The 21327-nt window shown below is 41.7% G+C and overlaps 1 protein-coding gene across 1 annotated transcript in view; it reads left to right on the forward strand.

The window, feature by feature from the left end:
• Positions 1-582: 582 nt before the first annotated feature.
• Positions 583-21327, forward strand: part of pacrg (PARK2 co-regulated) — a 124779-nt gene continuing 104034 nt past the window's right edge. The window contains exons 1-2 of the mRNA XM_041954034.1: positions 583-651; positions 19856-19981. Of these exons, the coding sequence (XP_041809968.1) occupies positions 583-651; positions 19856-19981 (195 nt within the window). The remainder of the gene's footprint in view (positions 652-19855; positions 19982-21327) is intronic.

Consider the following 21327-nt stretch of genomic DNA (forward strand, 5'->3'; position numbering starts at 1 on the left):
AAATTAAATGGCAATACTCAACAAGTACAAGTCAGAATTGTACTTAAGTACAGTACTTGGGTAATTGTACATGTGCATTGAGATATAATAAAACAATCTTGCCCCCATCTGAAAAAAAACATGACATGACAAAGAAATCACTCACTAAGTAATCACACAAATAATATTTCTCTCATTTCTGTTTTGCTGTAATATTATAATATACATTATAATATAATATACATCTTCTGATTTTATCTCCATACAAATCTGCTGACTGCTTTTTTAATGTGATCAAAAGAAATATAACCTTTTTCCTGCTTACTGTGAACATTCAGACATCCTCCACTGACTAACCACGACACTTCGCTCTATTTTCAGCAGCGCCCAGGGATTTCTATGGTTACAAGGAAACACACGTCTCCGCAGCAACCAGACTCGAGCGTCTTTGACGTTGCATAGCAACCACTTCATTAAAAAAAACAACGAGCGTCACGTTTTGAGAGCCACACAAACAGCCTATTAATCAACTTAGTTAGTAACATCGCGTTACATTTTCGGGTCGGATTTGCCTCATCATTTCACAAGGAAACACCTGTAGATATGTCGAAGAACAAGAAGGAGCTGGAAGCACAAGGCTTCACCGTGAAGGCCACTATGAAGAACTCCGTGGTGAGTGAAGTTATTTGTGAGTGTTTGGTTAACGTTAGCTTTTAGCAGCGTATGCTAGCATTAAGTTTGACTGCCTTTTCTGATACAATTGACTGTCAGCCGACTGCGTTCACTATTTACTGTATGTGTTATTGGGGAAGTTCTAAAGAAATATCATGTGATAATTGGGATAAAAAGTGCGCATTTAGCGTGAGGTAATCGGTAGCGAGCCATTTCTGTCAGTAAGCTCAAGTTGACTATCTCTACAAAGTCTTGGCTTGAAACACTAACAGTGCCTTTGAGTGACATCTTAGACAGGAGTCACATACTAGTATCGGGGACAGAGACAGTCTCAGCTGTGCTTTGTTTGGTATGTTACACGAACACTGACAGTCTGGACCCCCGCATGCTGCCATCAGTCTGGCACCACTATCTAGGTTAAGTTACAATTGATGGAAAAGGATGGAGGGAGTTGGCAGCCTCTTACTTGCCGCTTTAAATTATCCTCTTACTCTTTCTTCCCCTCCATCATTTCTCTATTGTTATTCAGCAGAACCTATCATCTTTCTGTTCTTTGTGCAGAGAAAAATCTCAACACCCTGAAAAGACCGCAGAGATGCGGTAGCAGTGGAAAAAGAAAAAAAAAAAAAAATGCGTGAATAGTCTCTGTTGTGTGTGTGTGTGTGTGTGTGCGTGTGTGTGGAACTCTTTTGGTCAGACAAGCTTGGGTATGTTTCACACAAATTATGGGGGTTTCAGAACTCCAAAATTATCCAATAACTTTTATGGGCTAAAATGACACTTTTAGAACCCATTCCAAAGCTATAATGCACTGATTAGACACTATGAAATTCAGAAGCCATATGCTAAGAAAAATGCAAATCTCTTTCTTTTTTATAGCATCTTGGAGATATCACATGAGAAGGGAAGGTTTTATAGACGTCATAAGCATTCTTGTGGGGTAGTTGGAATTGGATGCAGCATATGCTTTTGACAAGCTTAGAGTTGTCTATTTGTTTTTCCAGCCACCAAAGCTTTTATGTGTTCTAAAGAAACTATTGTGCACTTATTTTTGTACTGGTGCCCCAAACAGAAGCATCCTGGTCCATGGTTTCCTTGCAGAGCTCTCCCCATCATGGACCTCCAGTGTAGTTAAACTGTGTTGAAGGAGTTGACTAATTTCCAAAGACAGTCATGTTGTCGGGTCTTCCTCGCCTCTCATTTACTGCAAATGAAGATGGATCAGGAAAGTGTAATAGGTTTGTATAGCGGAGGACATTAGTCTTTATTGATGACCTGTATTGACTGGTCGGTAAATCTTGCTTCTGTGTGGGAAAAAAATTATTATTTTAAAAAATCTGGTCTGGTTTAATGTGGAGTAGGTCTTCTGTTCCATGAATCAGTAAATTTATTAGATCAAGATGCGTTGCAAATATATTGTCACTGTAGTGTATGGTTTGGTGTACTTGCAGAATTATGAAATCGAGTAATTTACCTGACCAGTGGCTTTAAATACAGTCTTGTAAAAAATAGGATGATGTATGAAACTGGCTTTCCCTCCAGCTGATGTTGTTTGGCAACAAAGGCCACTGAAAGATGTATGTGTAGCCTCCTGCTACACATGTGGTAGGTCATCGGAGCAGCTATGGTGACAGACTGTAAGCTTTTGAAGAAAACAAGCCTCCCAGCAGCACATTTACACAGGCATCCTTTCTTTGGCACACATAAACCAGAGCTTATTGGTGCTTTTGTGAGGTTATGTAAATAAAATGTGCCATCACACTTTTTTAACACTGAAATCTGTGTTGATTATAGTCATTCTGCTGTTGGTTTTTTACTATACAAATTTGACTTACTTCAGTTGAAGTTGTTCACCTTTTGTCATCAGAAAGACTGCCTTTCTTCAGTTTGTGTGAGGAGTATCTTAATATAAGGAACACACTCTGAGATACCTCACTTACTGTATTGCTTCTTCTTGCTTTTAATTCTCACTTGGCACTTTTACACAGTCGCGGCTGGTGAGCAACAAAGCATGTCACAGACAGACACATTGCTGAAATTGACAGATTGAGGCGCTCTTTTACTCTCACTTGCCTGGTCTGTCAGGCAATTATCCTCAACCTATTTTTTTAGAGACAACACCATGCTCTTCATGAGAATTTCCTTCTTTAAGGATGAAAATGAAAACAGGTGGCTTACATTTTGAGAAATCTTTATTTTTCATTGTATTTCGTACATGCAAACCTGGCAACATATCATTGTCTTTGTTTTTTTGTCAGGGCTAGAGTAAAACCTTCATCTTCAAGAATACCTTACGTTGTGATTCCTGTGCTTTGTTTCGATGCTGTTTATGTTTTGAATTGGTTCATGGTGAAAGGAGACTGCATCAGAAAGTGAGGCATCCATTGTCAGCAATAATTTAATGACTGAATTTAACAAAAGTGTCAGTTCAATATTTTACTGTCAGGGATTCCGCGGCTCTCACTTCCATATCTTTTCTGCATATCTTTTCTGATTAGAGGTTGACTGTCCAGTCTTTGGTACTTTGATGCAAACAATTTAACAAGGTCTCTGACTCTCTGAGCTGGTTTTTAGCATACAGTTATTGCATTATTATGTTCACACTTCACTTAAAAGACTCAGGCCTTTGTGATAAATAGAAGTGGAATATAATAATAACAGTAAATAGTTGGACATGAAACTGCAGCTGTCTTTTTTCTATGACAGAGACTACCCTGAGATACGAAAGAGGCAGTCAGAGCTATCATTGACTTCCTCCTCCTTTTTTGAAGGTCATAAACAAATCTGCTGTCAAGAGCCTTCACTAGGAAGCTCGTGCAAAGCCCTTTAATATTCACCATCTCCCCAGAGGATCTGATACGTCTGATACATGACTAGTACTCCTACGCTACCACACCACTGGCTAAATCCTCAACAGAAACCATTACATTTTTCAGAAGCTTGCTTGTGTCTGTTGCCTTCTGTTTTTTTCCTCCCCTGTGGTCACTGACATATCGCTCTAGAGAGGGCAGCTTTGCAGAGAGCTGTGATTTGTAGGTAACGACAAGGCCATTTCAAGCCTTGAAAGGGTGTGGGGACTTGAAGCATAGGCTTATTATGCTTTAAAGTATTTGTGGTCATAGAAATTGAATCAATAGCACAGGCCCCTGAAACTCTCCCCCTTTTTTTCTATTGATTCATCCCCAAGCATTTAAAGAGGGAAAAAAGATGCATTTTACAATTGGGTGGGAGGTCGTCACCTTGTGTTTCAGGCAGAAAGAGGGACAAAGCAGTTATTTTCTCTGTCAGAGACTTATTCCAGCTTGGTGTCAAAAAATAACAGGGGTTTGGGGAGAGAGCACAAATGCCTGCATAGTGTTGACAGGAATGGACATGAATACACATCATGTCAACATTGCTGTTGACACAGATACAGAAGATGAAGAAGATAGTGGTTTTCTTATGATGCTGGATATGAATGAGTGCAATGAATAAAATTGATTATTGGTATAATCTTTAGGAAATATATGTTTTTGGCAATCCTGTCTAATTAAATAGCTGACAGAGAAATACTTCAAAAACTACTTCATACTAGGCCTGGGCGATTAATTGCATTTTGTTTTCAATTTCAAATCCAATATTGCCTTAATGCAGTCATGTTTTTGGTTTGCAACATTGCCAACAATGGTCCAATGGATGTTTTTTCACAGAGGAGATTCTGACTTGTCACAGCAGGAACAGCATGTTCCATAGCAATTAAGTGTCTCAGTAAGACACGCCATTAAGCCACCTTGCACAATATTAGAGCCCTGACAGGGCACCTAAATGAAATGCAAGTCATCATTAGTGTCTTTTAATTACACCTATGCTTCTCCCACTATGTCATATGAAACTGCCTTATGGTATTGCAGATTCTCACAGTTGTGTCACAGTACACAGTATGTTGTCATATTGCCCAACCTAATTATGCAGCATTTTTCACTTATTTCTCCTCTGATAATCAGACATAATTGTCATTTCTTTTTAGTTCATTTGTTCAGGCTGACATTATGTTCATTAGTGAGACATATTTGTCCCGCAGATATCATTTTCAGTTGGTAAAGTGGTAGCGGCTGCAGTTGACTTACAGACTGTCACATCAATCAAAAAAAAATATAATTGGAAGAATTTCTATTTCTAAGTCAACTTAAAACAACTTGTAGAGCTGTATCAATCTAATCCACACTTGTCACGTTGTTGCAATTTTCGATACATGTTGTTAATTTGTAGGGCTGTACAATTAATTGCAGTACTGTTAAATCACAATGTGGCCAAGTGCAATGTCCAAATCACAGGAGGTGCACTTTTCGTTAAATGTAAGATGCGCTACAACAACAATTACCGTTGCCACTAAAATTGTGACTCATATATATATATATAGCTGTCAAAATAGTCACAATCGTTTTTTTTTTTTTTTGTATGTTGCTTAGTGCTGCTAGCTATACAGGTTTGAATTCCAACACGTCTGAAATGTCTGATTTGTCAACTGTTTTTCCAGCCATCTATGGCACAACACAAGGCCAACAGTATTTGAGTCACTCAACAAGTTAGAGATGTGGGTGGTGATTCAAAGGTGTGGACCCAGGCTAACTCATTTCATCTCTCTGTTTACATGTCTCCCTTAAGGTAAAAACATTTGGTCAATAACTATTGACCTCACTTGGGATCAGCCATGTAGATAAGGTACAATTGATGTATAGACTCTTGAAGATGTCGAATATGTGACCTTAGATCATCATCATGCCCTGCAATTGATTTATGTAGTCTGTAATTTGTTTGATGTTTGCCACAACACAGCCTGTAATATTTCCTCTGTTTGTGTGCTTTGACATTTTAACAAAGAGCATCTCTGGGGATATTTTCAAGCTCTCAAGAGTCATGAAGGCCTTTTGTTCAGGAAATCCTCCTTTATGAAAATACTTGAAAGACAAGATGAAAGTTCTTGATGTCCCTATACTCTCTTGTGTCCTACACTACATATACAACGCAACCCAACACTCTTGAGAACATGGACAAGATCCTCTTTAAGACAGTGCATTGCAGCAATTCACCTGAGAGGGCAAATCAATACAAACTGCACCTGATCCAAACCTCAACTTTCGTGTGACGAGGTTCTGCGGATTGCTGAGCCAATAGACCGCTTTTATAACAAGCACCCCTCATTTACTGTTTGCTTGGTCGCTGGGATAAAAATTGAGCTGGCAAACAGCTTCCCCAAGTCTGCTACAACCCTCCTCGCAACCCGCCAACACCTTTCCCTCCAGCACCACCGTCATCCCTGGCTCACCCCACTAACCCCGGGGGACAAATGGAGACTCCATGCTCGCAGACGTGACCTCCATATCTTATTCCATTCCTCCCCCACAGCATCATCATTATATACCTGAGCAGATGTCTCAGCCCCCTGTGCTGTCTCCCTCTCTGTCTTTATCTTTACCCTCTCTCTATCTCTGTCTTTATCTCTCTCTTTCTTTCCCTGCGGAACCTTCATTCAACCAGACAGGTCTATGGGTTACTAAATAATTACTTTATATTATAGTAAAACCTAAACTAAATCAGCAATTTGATAATGACAAATAAAATTATGCTAAATAATAAGATGGAACAGATCATAGATGCACTTGAATGTTATTTTTGTTTCACTGTAGTATTTTTGCCTCCAGCAGATAGTATGCAACCATATTTTGTTAAGCTTGTGGCAGAGATGTGTTCATTCGCAACTCAGCTGTGTGCCTTTAATGCTATAACCTGTCAACTTAATAAATCAGGTCATCTGATCAAATTAAACAAGTGACAGTTTAGAATTGATCCTTGATTAGGGTTTAAATGAGTCTAGAATTTCAGTGCAAACTGATTAGAGGTAATCTTGCTTTAAATTACAATATAAAATTTAATACAGATTCAAAAGTTTGCCTAATAGTCTGGTTTGTATCTGTTAAAGGTTGATTTAAAATGATTAAATTATTTCTGCCGCCCACCGAAACACCACGGGGTGGAGAAACAAACAGAACATAAACTCAACAAGGATAAAACTTTGAGACAGAAATAAGCCCATTGTCAGTTGTACGGATGGTAGGCAGTTGTTGACCAAGATTGAATCCTTGAAAGCTTTTATTGAGATGAATCTGTCTATTTATTATTTTCACTCGCAGTCAAAATCGCTCTTCCCCATCGCTCCAAACACATTTACCTGACACAGGAACTCATAATGTGCCCAGCATGATACATAAATTGGCTATGAAGACGTTTGGGGTGTTTTGCGTCTGTGTTGTGTGTGAAGCATGCCTATGCAAGTAAAGGCAAATTGAGCACGTTTCTGCTGCTTGATGCCGTGCTGTAGATTCCCTTACCTGTCTGCTCGCCTGCCTCACTTGAACTGCCTCGTGGAAGTGTTTTCTAAACCAGTCGTGCTTGTAGACACACAGACCCGTGCACACACTAAAACTGTTTTTCTGGATCCAGCTTTCCTTCCCTCTGCTCCTGCACGCTCATCTTATCAGCACCAGAAGCCTGTAGTCCATCCCGGTAAGCAGCTGGGTTATTTGAGGAAGAATTGAGTCATGGTAAAACAGGTTAAATTGGCAATGGTCTCCGGAGGCCTGCTGCCGTTTCCATTACTATCGATCAACCACGGAGCCTAAAGGCCTTGAGTGGACGGAGCATTGGCTGACTTGGAAATCTTACAGTTTCCCCCCATAACTTTTGACTTTGTTGACTTTGGCTGCCTTGCCCCTTACTTTAAAAGCAGTGGGAAAAAAACTGATCCAAACAGAAGTACATTTTTAACATTGTTCGGAATGTTGTGATCCATGAAATGTTATTAATTAAAAGTGAGTATTAAAGGCAAGTGAAGCCTGTCTATGAAACGCCATTTCTTTCGACACTTTGCTTTGATCTACTAGAAACCAAAATTTGGCGTTCTGATCACATTGAAAATCAACATTTCAACTGCAAATGAATTTGGCAGGACTTAAATGAAGTACTTTCTGTGCTCCTCACACCAGGTATCACCAGATAGATTAGGTTATAATTGATGGCATGCCATCTGAAGTGCATGACTGCTGAAACGTCTGTGACCTTTTCCGTGGTTAAGGAAGACACCATCTGGAAACTTCAGTCAGATATGGAGAAGTACTTCCACAGCGTTCTATCATGACCTTGTAGGATGTGCTCAGCTGATTATGTCTATTATGTTTGCTTTCTTCAGAGTCTGGTTGACAATTACACTGGCCTCTGTGTTTGTTATGTTCTCCTTCAAGCCCTTGTAGCTTGCATCCTAATTAGGTGGCTTTTAATGGAGAATGTTTATTGCTCTTGCAGGGCCTCTATTTTCCGCTCTTGAGTTAATAAGCCCTGTGTCATGTGATAACCAATGCAGAGGACATCTAGACCTATGCCTCTTCTATGAGCAGTGTCCTTCCTGTATCAAAAGCAAGAACAGAGGGCCATCAGCTGAATTATGTGCTTGTTTTCACTTGGTCTCAGTCATATTGAAAGCACAGAATAATATGGGGTCATACTTTAATGTCTCATATTAAAACATAACCTTACATACATCCACACACAAACAGAGTGGTTGATGTGGGTTACTTTGTCCATTACACGCCAGGTTTCCTGTAAATGATTAGGAATGGCCATAAAAATCTGTTTGCTTAATATGCTGTCAGCTAATGTTGAGTTATCCATCTTTAACAAGCTTGGTAATACAGTAAGAATGCTGAAAGCTAACTTTCAACCTTGTTTCATTGTTGCGTATCACCAATATCACTGTTTTCACATAGAAATACAGTAAAAAGTATAAATTCATCAGCAGTTTGTCAATTGGTAATTGTTTGGTAACAAATTTGGCATGATAACTACAAGTAACAGAGGAATTGTCCTGAACCATTATTGCAAAAACTTCTAAATGTGGGTTATATTAGGTTGAATTCCATTCAGCAGGATTTGGTTATCTATTGTACTATTGTACAGTATGTCCATTATGAATGTTAGTTTCAGTTTGTGGCTACATTTCATCATTGTGATTTGTCTGTATTTTGTAATGATTTTTAGACCCGTTCTTCTTTACATCAATAAAAAATTTAGAACTCAATTTTAAAGCACTGATTCCCAGACCTCTTTTATAACTGAACAGGCTTTCAGGCTGCTCTGACCCTTTTTGTCTTTAATTTGAATTAACCAAGTGTTTACATTACTTTGTGTCTGTGGCCGTATGTAAGTGTACCTGTTATAAGTGACACATACTGCCCTCGTGTCTATACTGTGGATATAGGGGTCAGCTAAAATTAAACCTAAATGAGGCTATTCTTATGTGTTTTAAACTGACAGGACATCAGCCATTTATTCACCCATCTTCCATCATTACCACCCATCGCACTGACTTGTCCTTGCTAGAGGAGAATAGGCCCTAGTGTTCTAATCTACTGGTGTTAGGCATGTGTTATCCACTTTTCTACAGGGTCATATGTGGCTGCTCACATACTGCCTACATCAACATAATAGGAACCAGTAGCAGAAAAATCAATGTACCTGACAGTGTTATTCCATTCCAATAATGCCAAATGGTTGCCTTTGTTTCGCTACCCCCCACCTTGAAAATCTTTTAAAATCACCATCAATGCAGTAACACTGGCCTGACCTTTTGAATTTTGCTGACGAGCACAGAGATCAAATTGGGCTGTATGTCTGTGATCCCTATGCATTAGTGACGCATAGCAAATATAACCTCATATAATAAATGTTAGAAGACCAACATGCAGCTATACAAAAACCTAGACAAGAAGGACGGGAGGCCAGAGCAAAACTACTGCAGTGCCACCATCTCGCACACTGAATTCAGTTTAAAACGACAGCAGCCAACTTCATAGATGGTGCTCCAGGGCTCTGGTGTTCTTCACCCAGTGCAAGAAAGTAAACCTGCAAAACCTTTGAGATTTGAAGTAGTGTGTTCGTTCCCTTCAGAATTCCACTAAGGATTACTCTGCTATTTAGCTCATGCCTCGCATCCAGCTGAGTCAAAGTGCTCCCAGTTGAAGGTACGCTGGAGGCAACGGCTCTGCTGCAGCAAGCTGGAGAAGGCAGGGAATAGGGAAGGGCTCGAAGGCAAAAGTACTCCGATACTGTCAGAAATGATCCACATCACGGCCTAGCACCCCTCCTGGCTCCAGCCACCACTGCTCATTACCCTCACCGTACGGAAACAGAGAGCAAATTCTTCTAACGAGTGTTTGACCAACACGGCGTGCTGTAGCGAAGACAGAGAGGCAACCTGCTCATGACTCATTCTCTCTCTCTCTCTGTCACTCTCTTCTACCCCTCTCTCTCTTCTCCCTTTTTTCTCTGTCTTTTCTCTCTCTCCCTCCCACTACCTTAAGACAGAGGAGAACAAAGGGAGAAACAGAAGAAAAGCAATATAACCTCTTGGCCCTTATCTGCGGAGCACACCAGAGCATGTCTGGCCTCAGACACGGCTTTGCCTGTCCTTTGAAGGCCCTCATCTCCCTTTGATTTCAGCCAAATGGTTCAGCACAGTGACAGATGCTCAACTTTCCATCTGTCACTCTGACACCCGTCTCTTTAGTGTTGGTGAATCTAACTGACTTTGTTTGGACTGGCTGTCTCGTTGTCTGAATAAGGTTGTGACATGGATGCTGATGTGAGTGCTAATGTAGAGATTGTGACTAAGACCTTTTAGTTGAGACAGATAAAAGAAAACTCCCCGCCACTCTTTTAAGGTCGTCTGTACTGTCTTAGCTGTATGCATTAACATTTCAGGCATTTAGTTGATGCTCTGATACTGAGTGATTTAATGAGGAGTCTAAGGGTCATCATCACATTACCTTGACAACATTCCTCTGAGATGGGCCACAGAAAGACATAAAAATTCAAGCCAAGGAGAGTCATAGAAGGCAGCCTTTTTATGAGAGGAAATTAGAGTGAGTAGAGGGGAAAGATATTGGAGAGCGAATATGATTCAGGAGGGAGTGGATGACGTAGCATACCTCTTAAACAGATGAGTACTCATTTTATGATTGAAGATGAAAGGGGGGTTTTGCTGCTCAGGCTGAACTTTGGAGGTCATATTTAACTCTTGCTTAAACAATAAACAGTAAAGCACTCTTTTTAATCATTGTTTTGGTGTGGTCTGTGTTGAGATCTTTCCCATCCACTGTAAGCTATATATTGGTATTTGACGATGAAACTAAAGGCACAATGCCTGGCTGTTATTGTCGCAAGCCCCTGATTCACTGTTCACATAGCCTTGATTTATGCTTGCCATCAGTGTTGTGGGATAGAGGAGGTGGTGCAGAAAGACTCATACTAATAGTCTAGACACCTGTTTCACTGTCAGAGCATCAGCAACCTGCACTGCAGAGCAAGAGGTGGAAAAGTGGGAGGGTTTATTGGATAGATGGATGGATAGGTGAATGGATTGTAGGAGCAGGGATTGGCAGCTAGATCTGTGTGACTTTCCTGCCCTCTGAATAAAGGCGAGGGGTGGCTGGCACAAGGCGCTTTGGGCATATTTTTGCTTTTGCTGTTTTTTTATTTGTTTGCATGTGTGACTGTGCATGTGTGTGTCTTTGTGCGAGTGCCTCCCTGTAGCTCAGGCAAAAGTGTCGCCTCTCTGTCTGAGAGATTTGCTGCAACCACAGTGTGAGATTTGAGGCGTTTGAGAAGTTGGCTGTTTTAATGGTACTGGGGAGCCAGATTTTTTTTCTTTGTCTCTTGGGCTATTCCGAAGGGTGGATCATTCAGATGATGATGACGCAGGGGGTCTCAATGACAGACCTCTGTTCCATATATATCACTCACTGTTTCCTGTAACAACATCTGCTGGGAGCCCCTTTCCATTTTTCCATTTAGTAAACAAATTCCAGATTAAGAGTGCATTTTAGTGTACATTCAAGTAAGTGAAGGAAGTAGATAAAGGGCGCGTCTAAAATTCCATTCTCTGCACTGCACACTCAATATGTGTACTATTGTTCAACATACTTTTGTGTAAATAAGTACTAGTATGCATCTTCTTAAATGTACTGGTCAGCACTGAAGTTATACGCATGCCGCTCTCCAAGAGCCTCCTTTGAGACGCATCACCATGGTAACCTGTGCCAACCAACCTCACCTCTCTCTAATCATAATAATCATAATAAGTGTGGGTTCAAACATCATTGTTGTCGTCAGTGCCGCATAGTGGGATATTTGTGCCAGTGTCGTATCCAGTATTTGCATATTGAAATATTCACCAGAAATAGTATGCACCTCACGTACTATTTAGTTAATTAGTTCACGGTTTCGGACATATTAAAAAAATTCAGATACTATTTTAGCATACTCAATAGTATGTTAGTATGGAATTTTGGATGGACCCAAAGTGTATGGGTGCGTGTGTGTGTGCGGATGCGTGCTGAGTTAGGCAGACTGTGTATCTTGGGTATCTGCTCGCAGGGATGTAGCTTTCAGTGTGCTTTCCCTCTGTTTAATTTATGTAAAGGTCAAATTTCAGAGCATGCCCGGCTTTTTCGTCTCTGCATGGTGTCTCTGTAAGCAAACCCCCAACATCATTTTTAACAGACGGCCTTACAGGCAGCAAGACTGATTTCCAGGAATAGAACGTCACACTGGGTGTGTGATAAGACTAAGGGCCTGGGGTTCATTTTGCAATACATACTAATCACCAAGATAATGTTCTTCACTGTTAAACAATATGCCCATATCAGAGGTAGAACCGGTATCTCTTGCCATGTGCTGTGTGCTTATCTCCCCATGCCTCCCTCCACTCCTCAGGGATCTGTCAGTGCTGGGCTACCTGTGACACTTGTGAATGTGTGTGTGGGTGTGGGGCAGTGTGGGGAGGCTGCAGACTGACCTGCTCCCTCCTCTCTCATCACTACGGCTGTCTGTCTGTGGCTCTGTGGTGAAATCGATGGCCTCCTGCTGCTCTGGGTGTGTCCTTCTTCTGTTCCTTCCCCTGTGGCCTTGTTGCTGCCAAATCAAACCTTCCACAGCTCCCAGTGATGGTTCTCTAAAGTGTGTGGTCGCAAATACATTCACCTCCTTGCCTATCTCACTGCTCATCTCCTTGCCGGGCTCCAGCCAACTTGCCCATCTCAGCATCTTCCTGTCTGGTTGTTTATTTCTATGACCGTCTCCTTACTACTCTTTCAACTTCAGCTTTTAGATGAGTCATTCAGCTAGTCTGAGCTGTGACCAGCCCTCCATAAACAATCTAAAACAAAGAATCTACTAACTTCAGGAACATTAATATTCTATGAGGTGGTTATCAGTCTGCCTTAAATTAAATGCAGTTATGAGGATGTTTATTGACAAGAAGCTACTTATTTGATTAATAAAATTGGAAGGACAGTTAAATTCTTCTTTCTCAGCAGCAATAGTGGCAACTGCAGCAGGTCAGGGATGTAGTTTTCCTTCTGTGTCTCATTAATTTCATGGCCCAGCACAGTGTTTTAATACCTTCAGGTGTCGTCACTGATTGGGGCTGTAAAGACAAAGCATTGGATCAGTGCGTGCCCCACTCTCATAAAAGCCAGGACCACAGAGTGTGCACCGTTATCTTTGCTGACGCACAGACACATACACACTTATATACATGCAAACAAACACACACACAAATTGCACAAATTGAACAGTGGTCAGACAAATACGCCCCCAAAAAATAAGGTATGTCTCTTGTGGCTGTGTGGCCGTGTTTGTGTGTGTGTGTGAGTGTGTAGCAGTGTAATTAGTGGACTGAGCTTCTGGGTCTGAAAAGTGAAGCCAATAAACCTGCATACTTTCTAATGGTCAGCAGGGGGCAACTCCAATGGCTGCAAAATTAAGTTGTATGTAAACTTGTGAGAAAATGACCCTGCTTCTCACTTGATTTATTTCCTCAGCAGTCTTCTTCAACACAGCATGATGTTCGGTTTGTGAATTATGGTGTGAGTATGAGTAAAATATGATAAAGCTTCAGGGTGTGGCTACTTTGTGATAGCCAAATCACTGTCACAGTGTGTAGCGCATAGCAATCCCCAACTCTTTCCCCACCCTTTCATCCAAATATGGTTTCTGGCTCCAAAAAACAGAGATGGGGACGACCATAATGGCCACAATGGATGATCATAGTGGCTCCATCCACTTTTTATCATACAGTCTATGGCAATACATTGCAGTTGGTAAACAACTGAAAAAAGAGAATGTTAATTCTCTCTCTAACAACAGTTTGCATCAAATTGCCAAATTTCAATCTTGTGCCACAGTAATTGATCACTGATATGTTGACCAGTTAGTGTTGAAAAGTGTCTATTTGCACCTGGGTGAGAAACCTACATTTGCTGACAACAACCATGATTTGGGTGAAAATAGTATCTGCCTTAATTATAACAAGACTATGAGACAATTATATAGGTTTAGCACAACCTGCACAAGTGTGGTGTACTGCATACACGTGTGTTTATGTGGTTTGTGTTGGTCTAAATCCACACTGAAAGTCCATCTTGGCTTTAGTTCAGAGTTATGTGAGTCAAGCAATGTGCAAGTTTCTTCTGAGTTTAGCCTCATGGGCTCAGTGCATGTGGTTTCCCGTTCACTTAACAAGTAGTAAGAGTTGCTATATTCTGCCTATGCCATGCAGCCTGATTCACTCTGAGCCATCATCTCAGCTGTGGTTTGGTGATATGAATCAGCCAATAGGGCTCTGTAAGCACAAGGCTGCCCTGCTGCCTGGCTGATAAGTGGGCCACACAGAGAAGATGGAAAATACTCAGGGCATTCTCACTCCTTCTCTCTCCCTCATTCTGTCTTGCTCACTCTCTTTTTCTTGCTCACACAGAGCCTCTTCCACTTACACTCCTCCCCTCGCACTCCTACCTCAAACTCTTTATTTCACATCCTGTTAACGTCTCCCTGTGTCTATGCTGTTCTTTTAAGTGATGGGGTTAAACTAGAGGAGACAGAAAACAGTGGGGCGCTCTTCAATGCTTGAAGCTTCTTTTTGAAGTTCTTCTTTAAAGTTATCCTTCTTACGCACAGTTCAATTGTAGGTGGCTGTCACCTGTTTCATCCTTCTGTCTTTGTAGTGACATGAGGTGTGTGTAGTGTTGTCTTTGCCTAGCGGTGTCGTCATTTTTCATTACAAACATCCCTGCCCTTGTGCCTGTGTGCACACAATACAGTTGATGCAAAAGCCTCTGACACAGTGACAATTGTAAAGTACACGTCTACAGTCCTGTGAGCTCTGAACAAAAGGCTCTGTTACCTTTCATCAGTCTGTGGTTTTCTCGTCCAGTGAGAGCTCTTTACTCATTTGTTCTCATCCGACCTTGTCTTTCAAAACAGGGCTAATTTCTGCACATAATGAAACTGGCTCTCAGACTGATTGCACTTCTTGCTGTTTGGTCATGAGAAATTAATGGAGTGCTGCACAAATATTGCAGATTTATTCTTCTGAAAGGAATCAGCCTCCCACCAGTCTGCGTTTTGCCCTGCAGAGGGAATGAGTAAGCAAAAATATCCTGTCGGAATGATTGTTTGACCATATAGCAGAGATTTCCTAACAGCCTAAATACCTCCATTATTTGGACTATGTCTTGTTCATTTAAATGCAGTTTGAGAATAAAGCATGTATCTCAAGCCCTGCTTGTATCCCTGCTGGGTGGCAGGCAGCGAGCCGGGCTATGGCGGGAAATGCCCTGTAAATAAAGAGAGCTAATTTTGTTGCCTGTGGCAGTGAAGTGCAAGCTGACCTTATCAGGAGAGCCTCGGCCTGTCTATTCCATCCTCTGTGACTCACCTACCCTGCACCCTCCCTCAGGAAAGGCGGCCTTCTGAGCTAGATTTCAATAACCTCTCAACCGAGAACAACAGTGAAATGCAGAGAGAGTGAGCGAATGAGCAAGCGGGTGCCTACACCTTTGCTGCCTCAGTAAACGGGTGATGCAATGCACCTGTGTGCAGTGGCAGTGTTGTACCCCTACAAATACAATGCAATACAATGCCAAAAAAAATTATTTTTGCCCTGACAGACAAGAGGCAGGAGAGTGATAGGAGATGGATCGAAACGATAAGGGTGATTAACGAGGGCCTCATTTGAGGAAGTGCAGTAGTGATGGCAATGCAGGGTTGACAATTAATTGACAGCCCTTCACCAGACATCTATGCAAGGTATTCAGAGGTGTTTTGGGTGGTGGTGGTGATATTGAGGCAGAGAGATGGAGAGATGAGAGAAAGAATGCTCTGGAGCTAGAGGCCCAGACACGGTGATGGATCACCTACATGCTGCAGCCGCCCCGCCACGCTGAACTCACCCTCAGAACTGATGAGCCACACCTCATGTCTCCTCTTTTCCCTCTTCCTGTCATATTATTCCTCCATCACCCTCCTCCATTCTCCATCTCTTGATTTCGTCGCTCTCTGTCTCTCAGTTCTTTCTCCTTCCATTTCTTTCCAGCTTGGTCTTGTGTCTATGTCTCTGTGGTTTATCTCAACCACCACCTTTAGCCCACTTCAGCCTCTCTCATTATTTCTCTCTTTTTTTTAATTTTGTGTTTTTTGACTACCCAATCCTCTCTGTGTGGCAAAATCAGGCGGGAGAGCCATGGAAGTGCCATACCAATAAGGTTAGAGCGAGCATCTCTTTTTCTTGTGGTGACACCTTTATAAATGACAGGAGCATGAGGCCCTGCCGGTGCTCAATCACCTCTGCAGGGACTTATCCATGGGGAGCTCAGCATGTATGGTGTGTGAGCGAGTGTGCGCATGCAAGAGTGCATGTTTGTGTGTTATTGCCTCTGTGGGTCTTGCAGCAGCCAGGTTTACGGTAGAGCTAGTTGGAGTGGACAACAGCATTAGGGAGGGAACAGATCTGGAGGCAGAGTGAAGGCGAAGGAGAGAAATGACAGCCTGGAGCTCATCTGACCAGTACTGCCTTGTTATGACTCCCTGATGTGTGCACCAGGGGCACACAAAACAGACACTTCCTCCCTTTATTGCCTTACACCACCTCTATCTCTGTTCTGTAGTCTGTCGCCTCACAGGCTTGCTTTATGGCCTCCACTGAGGGGCGGGATGTTATCTTCTTGTATTGGTCTTGTTATAGGCTCCTTTTTTCTGTCTTTTTCCACCATCTGTGTTTGTGTTTATTCCTGTGTTTTAGATCAGGGATTTTGTATCACACAAGGGTATGCTGCGCTGCATGGGGCTGCTCCTACGGTTTCTTATAACAATGCAACCACCTCTGTGGCTGTTCAAACCAACAATGCAGTTAGATTAGGGTAAGAGAGAAACCATGATGATTCAAATGTGTTTTTGAGACATTCGGAGCTAAAAAGTGATGTGATGTGCTGGCTGACAAGAGAATCAGCAGTTGTCAAAATTGAGTTAACACAAATGCATGCTCACCCTTACAATGAAGAACTTAAGGACGTTATTGTCCACAACATGTACACTGTCTGCTTCTTATCTGAAATACTTACGCCCTGTTCATGCCCTGTTCATGTGGTTATAAAAGCCACAGAACAAAACAGAAGAAACAAACTCTAGTTTCTGTTAAGACAAACTAGGTTAGTGACAATTACTTTGGGATTCAGGGATTCAGTGATACTCTTTTTACTCTGAAATGCAGGAGCTTTATACCCAAATGTCATGAATGGCAGAACAGGAGCAGGCAGATCATTGGACTGGCATCAGGAAGCCGGCAGGTGATAATCTCCCCACAACGCTGTTCCTATTACAGTTTGCCTTAAGCTGCTGCGAACGGAAGCCCACATCTATAATGGAGGAAAGGGATTCTGTCTTTGGGTGTTTGTAGTGTGTGCAGAGCCACATGAAAATACGTCATACATGCCCTACGTGCATGTATGTGTACCTTTCTGGCTGTTGATGTGTGTTAGGTGGCATTGATGATAATTGGAGAGAAAACCGGGAAAAAGCAGTGAAGCTTGCAACACCTCACCCATGAACACAGGCCATGGAAGTGACTGCAGCGTCATCATTCCTGACCATAAAAGCTGCTCAGCCAGTCAATGCAGTCTGGGTTCATTCTCTCCTTGCTGCCCAGTCTGAGCTATTTTTAGCCTCCCTGTGCAGCGTGGCTCAACCACCATCGTAGCTACCTGGATATGAGGGCTTTGTCACTCCTGCAGGCTGGAGCAGCACTGATCTTGCAAGCTTTACAGCTTCCTTTTTCTACAGCGAGGGCTGCAAAACAACTCCTGCACTGAAAGGAATGAACAGAGACAGATAGAGAAAAGAGTGAAGACAAACGATAATAGTGATGTATATTTCACAAGGTCTAAATGAAACAACAAAAGGCATTCCATTCCTGTATTAACTTAGAATTTCTCTTGATGTGACAAGACAGAAACAGTATTTTAATGAGACAAGCTGACACCTAACTATTCAAGGCAATGCTAAGTTAAAACAATTCAGGCAATTATTGACTATCTGATTAAAATCTAATACTGTAAAAGGAAAATTTGGAGTAATCTCTCTTTTTCAGTCGTGCACTGTCCACAGGCATTTTACAAAACAATAAATTAACAATTTTTTGTAACCGCGCGTGCGTGATTAAACACACCGTTGCAACTAAAATTATACTCTACTAAAGACGTGACTTTAGCGGGCATACTTGTATGTTTGTTGTGATGGATTTTATTTAAGACTATTACAGTAGGCAATACTGAAAAGTGACTTTTCTTGTGTTTTACATGCATTGTTAGTCACAGACATTTTGTTAAGGTAGTCCTTCTCCTCCAGGTATACAAACCTGTGCCTATTAATTCAGCATAATATTATTCAGTATTCCCTGGCATGGTAAACAAATGCTCCAAACAGATTCATTTGAAATGACTGCGCTGCAATCCCACGGTGCATTAGGGCTGTTTGAATGCAGCAAGTGCTTGGAGACACTCACTCAGAGTCCCTCATAATAGTTTCTCCTCTCTTCTTGTTTCTCTTGTGCCTAGCTATGCTGGCACCAGCTACACCCTGTCACACGTGTAACTTAAACTGTGTTCCATATTACATCATTCCTTGGTAGTGGTTTTAGCTACATTTGTGGTTCTGGGCTTTTTTGTATCTATTTTGCATTGGAATTATGCAACAAACAGGCAACACTTGTGAATGATGTAACATAAAAAAACTAAACTACTGTTGAGTAGCATCATATTAATAGACTAAAACCCTTTAAAATCTCTCAGTCTGAGGCAGTCCTGCCAAAGATAACACATCCCACTCTCGCTCTCCTCTGCCTGTGGACCGCTGTGGCAAAATTCAGTTTCTCAATGGGTGGTAATCTGAGGATTAATGACAGCAACACATCTGCCAGTCATGTGGCAGCGCGACACAGATGGCAGGGGATGCACACAAGGGACACAGACAAGGAAAAGATTTGCTCCAACATTCTGTCATTCGTCCACTACAACATGCTGTTGCAAAGCTGTAATGTTTTCAATCAAATAAATCCAAATTCCTCAAGTACATTAATGGCTTCCACTGGAGCAATCTCACCATCAGTGAGAAGTTTCGGTCACTTCCTTGATGTGGTATGAGCGTTTCTGTGCAGATTTTTTTGGAGCAGTTGATCCATTCCAGGCAGCTAAAACATGTCATTTTTCAACACATTGTCTTCGTAGTATCCTTCATCATGTTAAGAACAACATTTTTATGAATTTAAACAACTAACATTCTTCTTTCTAATCTCAAAATCTTTGGTCTCTTTTTTCTACTTCAATGTGTTGCATTTATTTACATCTGTTGTATGACTACCGCGGTCAATGGCCCCCCCAAACAATAGCAGCAGATACTGTGGCTGATGTGATAGGAGTCCCATTGACTTTCAGTGGCACAGGAATAGCACATATCCAATATGGAGGCAGAGAAAAGATCATCCTAATAATGCCTCTGGCAGTGCCTCTGGCTACAGGGCCAACACACACACAAACGCACACACAGGCACACACTATCTGTGTTTTCCCTTCCTTAGAGGAGCTGAGGAGCAGGCACATGTGTCTCCCTGAATTACTTTTAAGGAAAGGCAGGGGGAGAGATTCTATTCTTGTAGGAGAAAACACAGTCAATTCTGATTTCATAAAACAACGCTTTCACTTGCTGTGTACGTCTCATTCTCTTTATTTCTCTGTTTTGCTCCTTGCTCTTCATTCCCATTTCCTCCTTTGTGTCTTACCAGGTGGTGGGTCCCCCAGTTGCAGGGGCTTTTAAGGAGCGTCCCTCCAAATCAACCAAATTTCGCAAGTTCTACGACCGCGGAGATTTCGCATTTGTAATGAGGCAAGGAAACGGCATTGCATGGAAGGTAGGAGTGCTGGTGCTGCCCTGTGTTAACTAATGGTTCTGGTTTTCACACACTGTTAATAAAAGGGCAAGGGTGCTAAATTTGCCAACAGGGAATGCTGTATGTCAGAATGTGGATGGAGGGCGGGTACTCTCAATACCATTAAACAACCTTTAGGAGCAAATGCAAAGCTACAGGGGCCTAATTAAAAGCTTGTAAAGAAAAAAACATCAATCAGGCCACGATGAAAATATCTGTCAGACAACACCCACGAATTGTTCATTTACAATTACACATAGATCTGAGATACTAGTCCTTGAAAACAACAGTTGTGGTGGTTGAATTTAAGACTTGATGGTGCTATGCAAACACAGTTTATTGTCATCATTATCAACTCTGCTGGAGGTGATGATGACAGTTTCTCACACACTCACAGGTCCAATACGGGCTGTTATCCTGTAGGAGGCAGTGTAGATTAGCTCACTTGAAGGCTCCACCTGTCTCACAGCACCAATCACAGAATCCATCAATCACAAACTCTGTAAGAACTCAGGGAAGTCGCAACGAGGCACAGGGAGTAATTGTATATGTATTTGTGTTTGTACTATATGTATGTGTGTGAGTATATTTCAACACACAAGCCTTCACAGAGCCATTAGGCTCCTGACTGGCACAGTGTGTGTGGGATGGATGCATTCTTCTAATCACCATGTTGCTTTATTTCAGTTCCCACTACGCTGCCAGCTATTCCATAACTTCACAACCGCTGTGCAGCGACCGCTCTTAATGACATTTATTCATAGTGAGCAATGATAAATGAATCAAACAAATTATATCGGTTTCCTCCCCTTTTTCTTACTTCAAAGAGAGAAGGAAGGGTGGGTGGGTGAGTGAGCTATCTCACGAGTTAGCTGTCTGTCTTCAGGTGAAAACAGTGTAAAAGCTCTCTCTATATGAATTATTTATGTAAAATGTTCAAATGAATCTTTGCGTTTGCGAAAAATAATGGATTTTTTTTGTACTCTGCCCCTGAAAAAGCACTCAGCAAATGGGATTTGGTGTATGAAATTGTTGCTGTCATATTCAATGCAGCTGTTATGCTTATTGATTTCCCTCAATACTTTTATACATGCTAGTCATTTTTGAAATCCTCCAAAAGATTATTGCTTAAGCCCATTGTGGTTCTTTGGGTTTGCAGTTTGGCTGTGAACAAGTGTCTGTAGTATGTTTTTTTTATGAGGCAGTGTCTTTTTTAGGAGAAAGATAGATTTTTCCTGTCCGATCACTGTTTCCTTAAAATCAGTCTTTATCAGCCTTCTGTTTGTTTGAAGCAGTCCAGGTGGAGAATGTGGCCACTTGCTATGTGG

Source organism: Chelmon rostratus, chromosome 15 (assembly GCF_017976325.1).
Source record: "Chelmon rostratus isolate fCheRos1 chromosome 15, fCheRos1.pri, whole genome shotgun sequence".
Classification (NCBI taxonomy): Eukaryota; Metazoa; Chordata; class Actinopteri; order Chaetodontiformes; family Chaetodontidae; genus Chelmon; species Chelmon rostratus.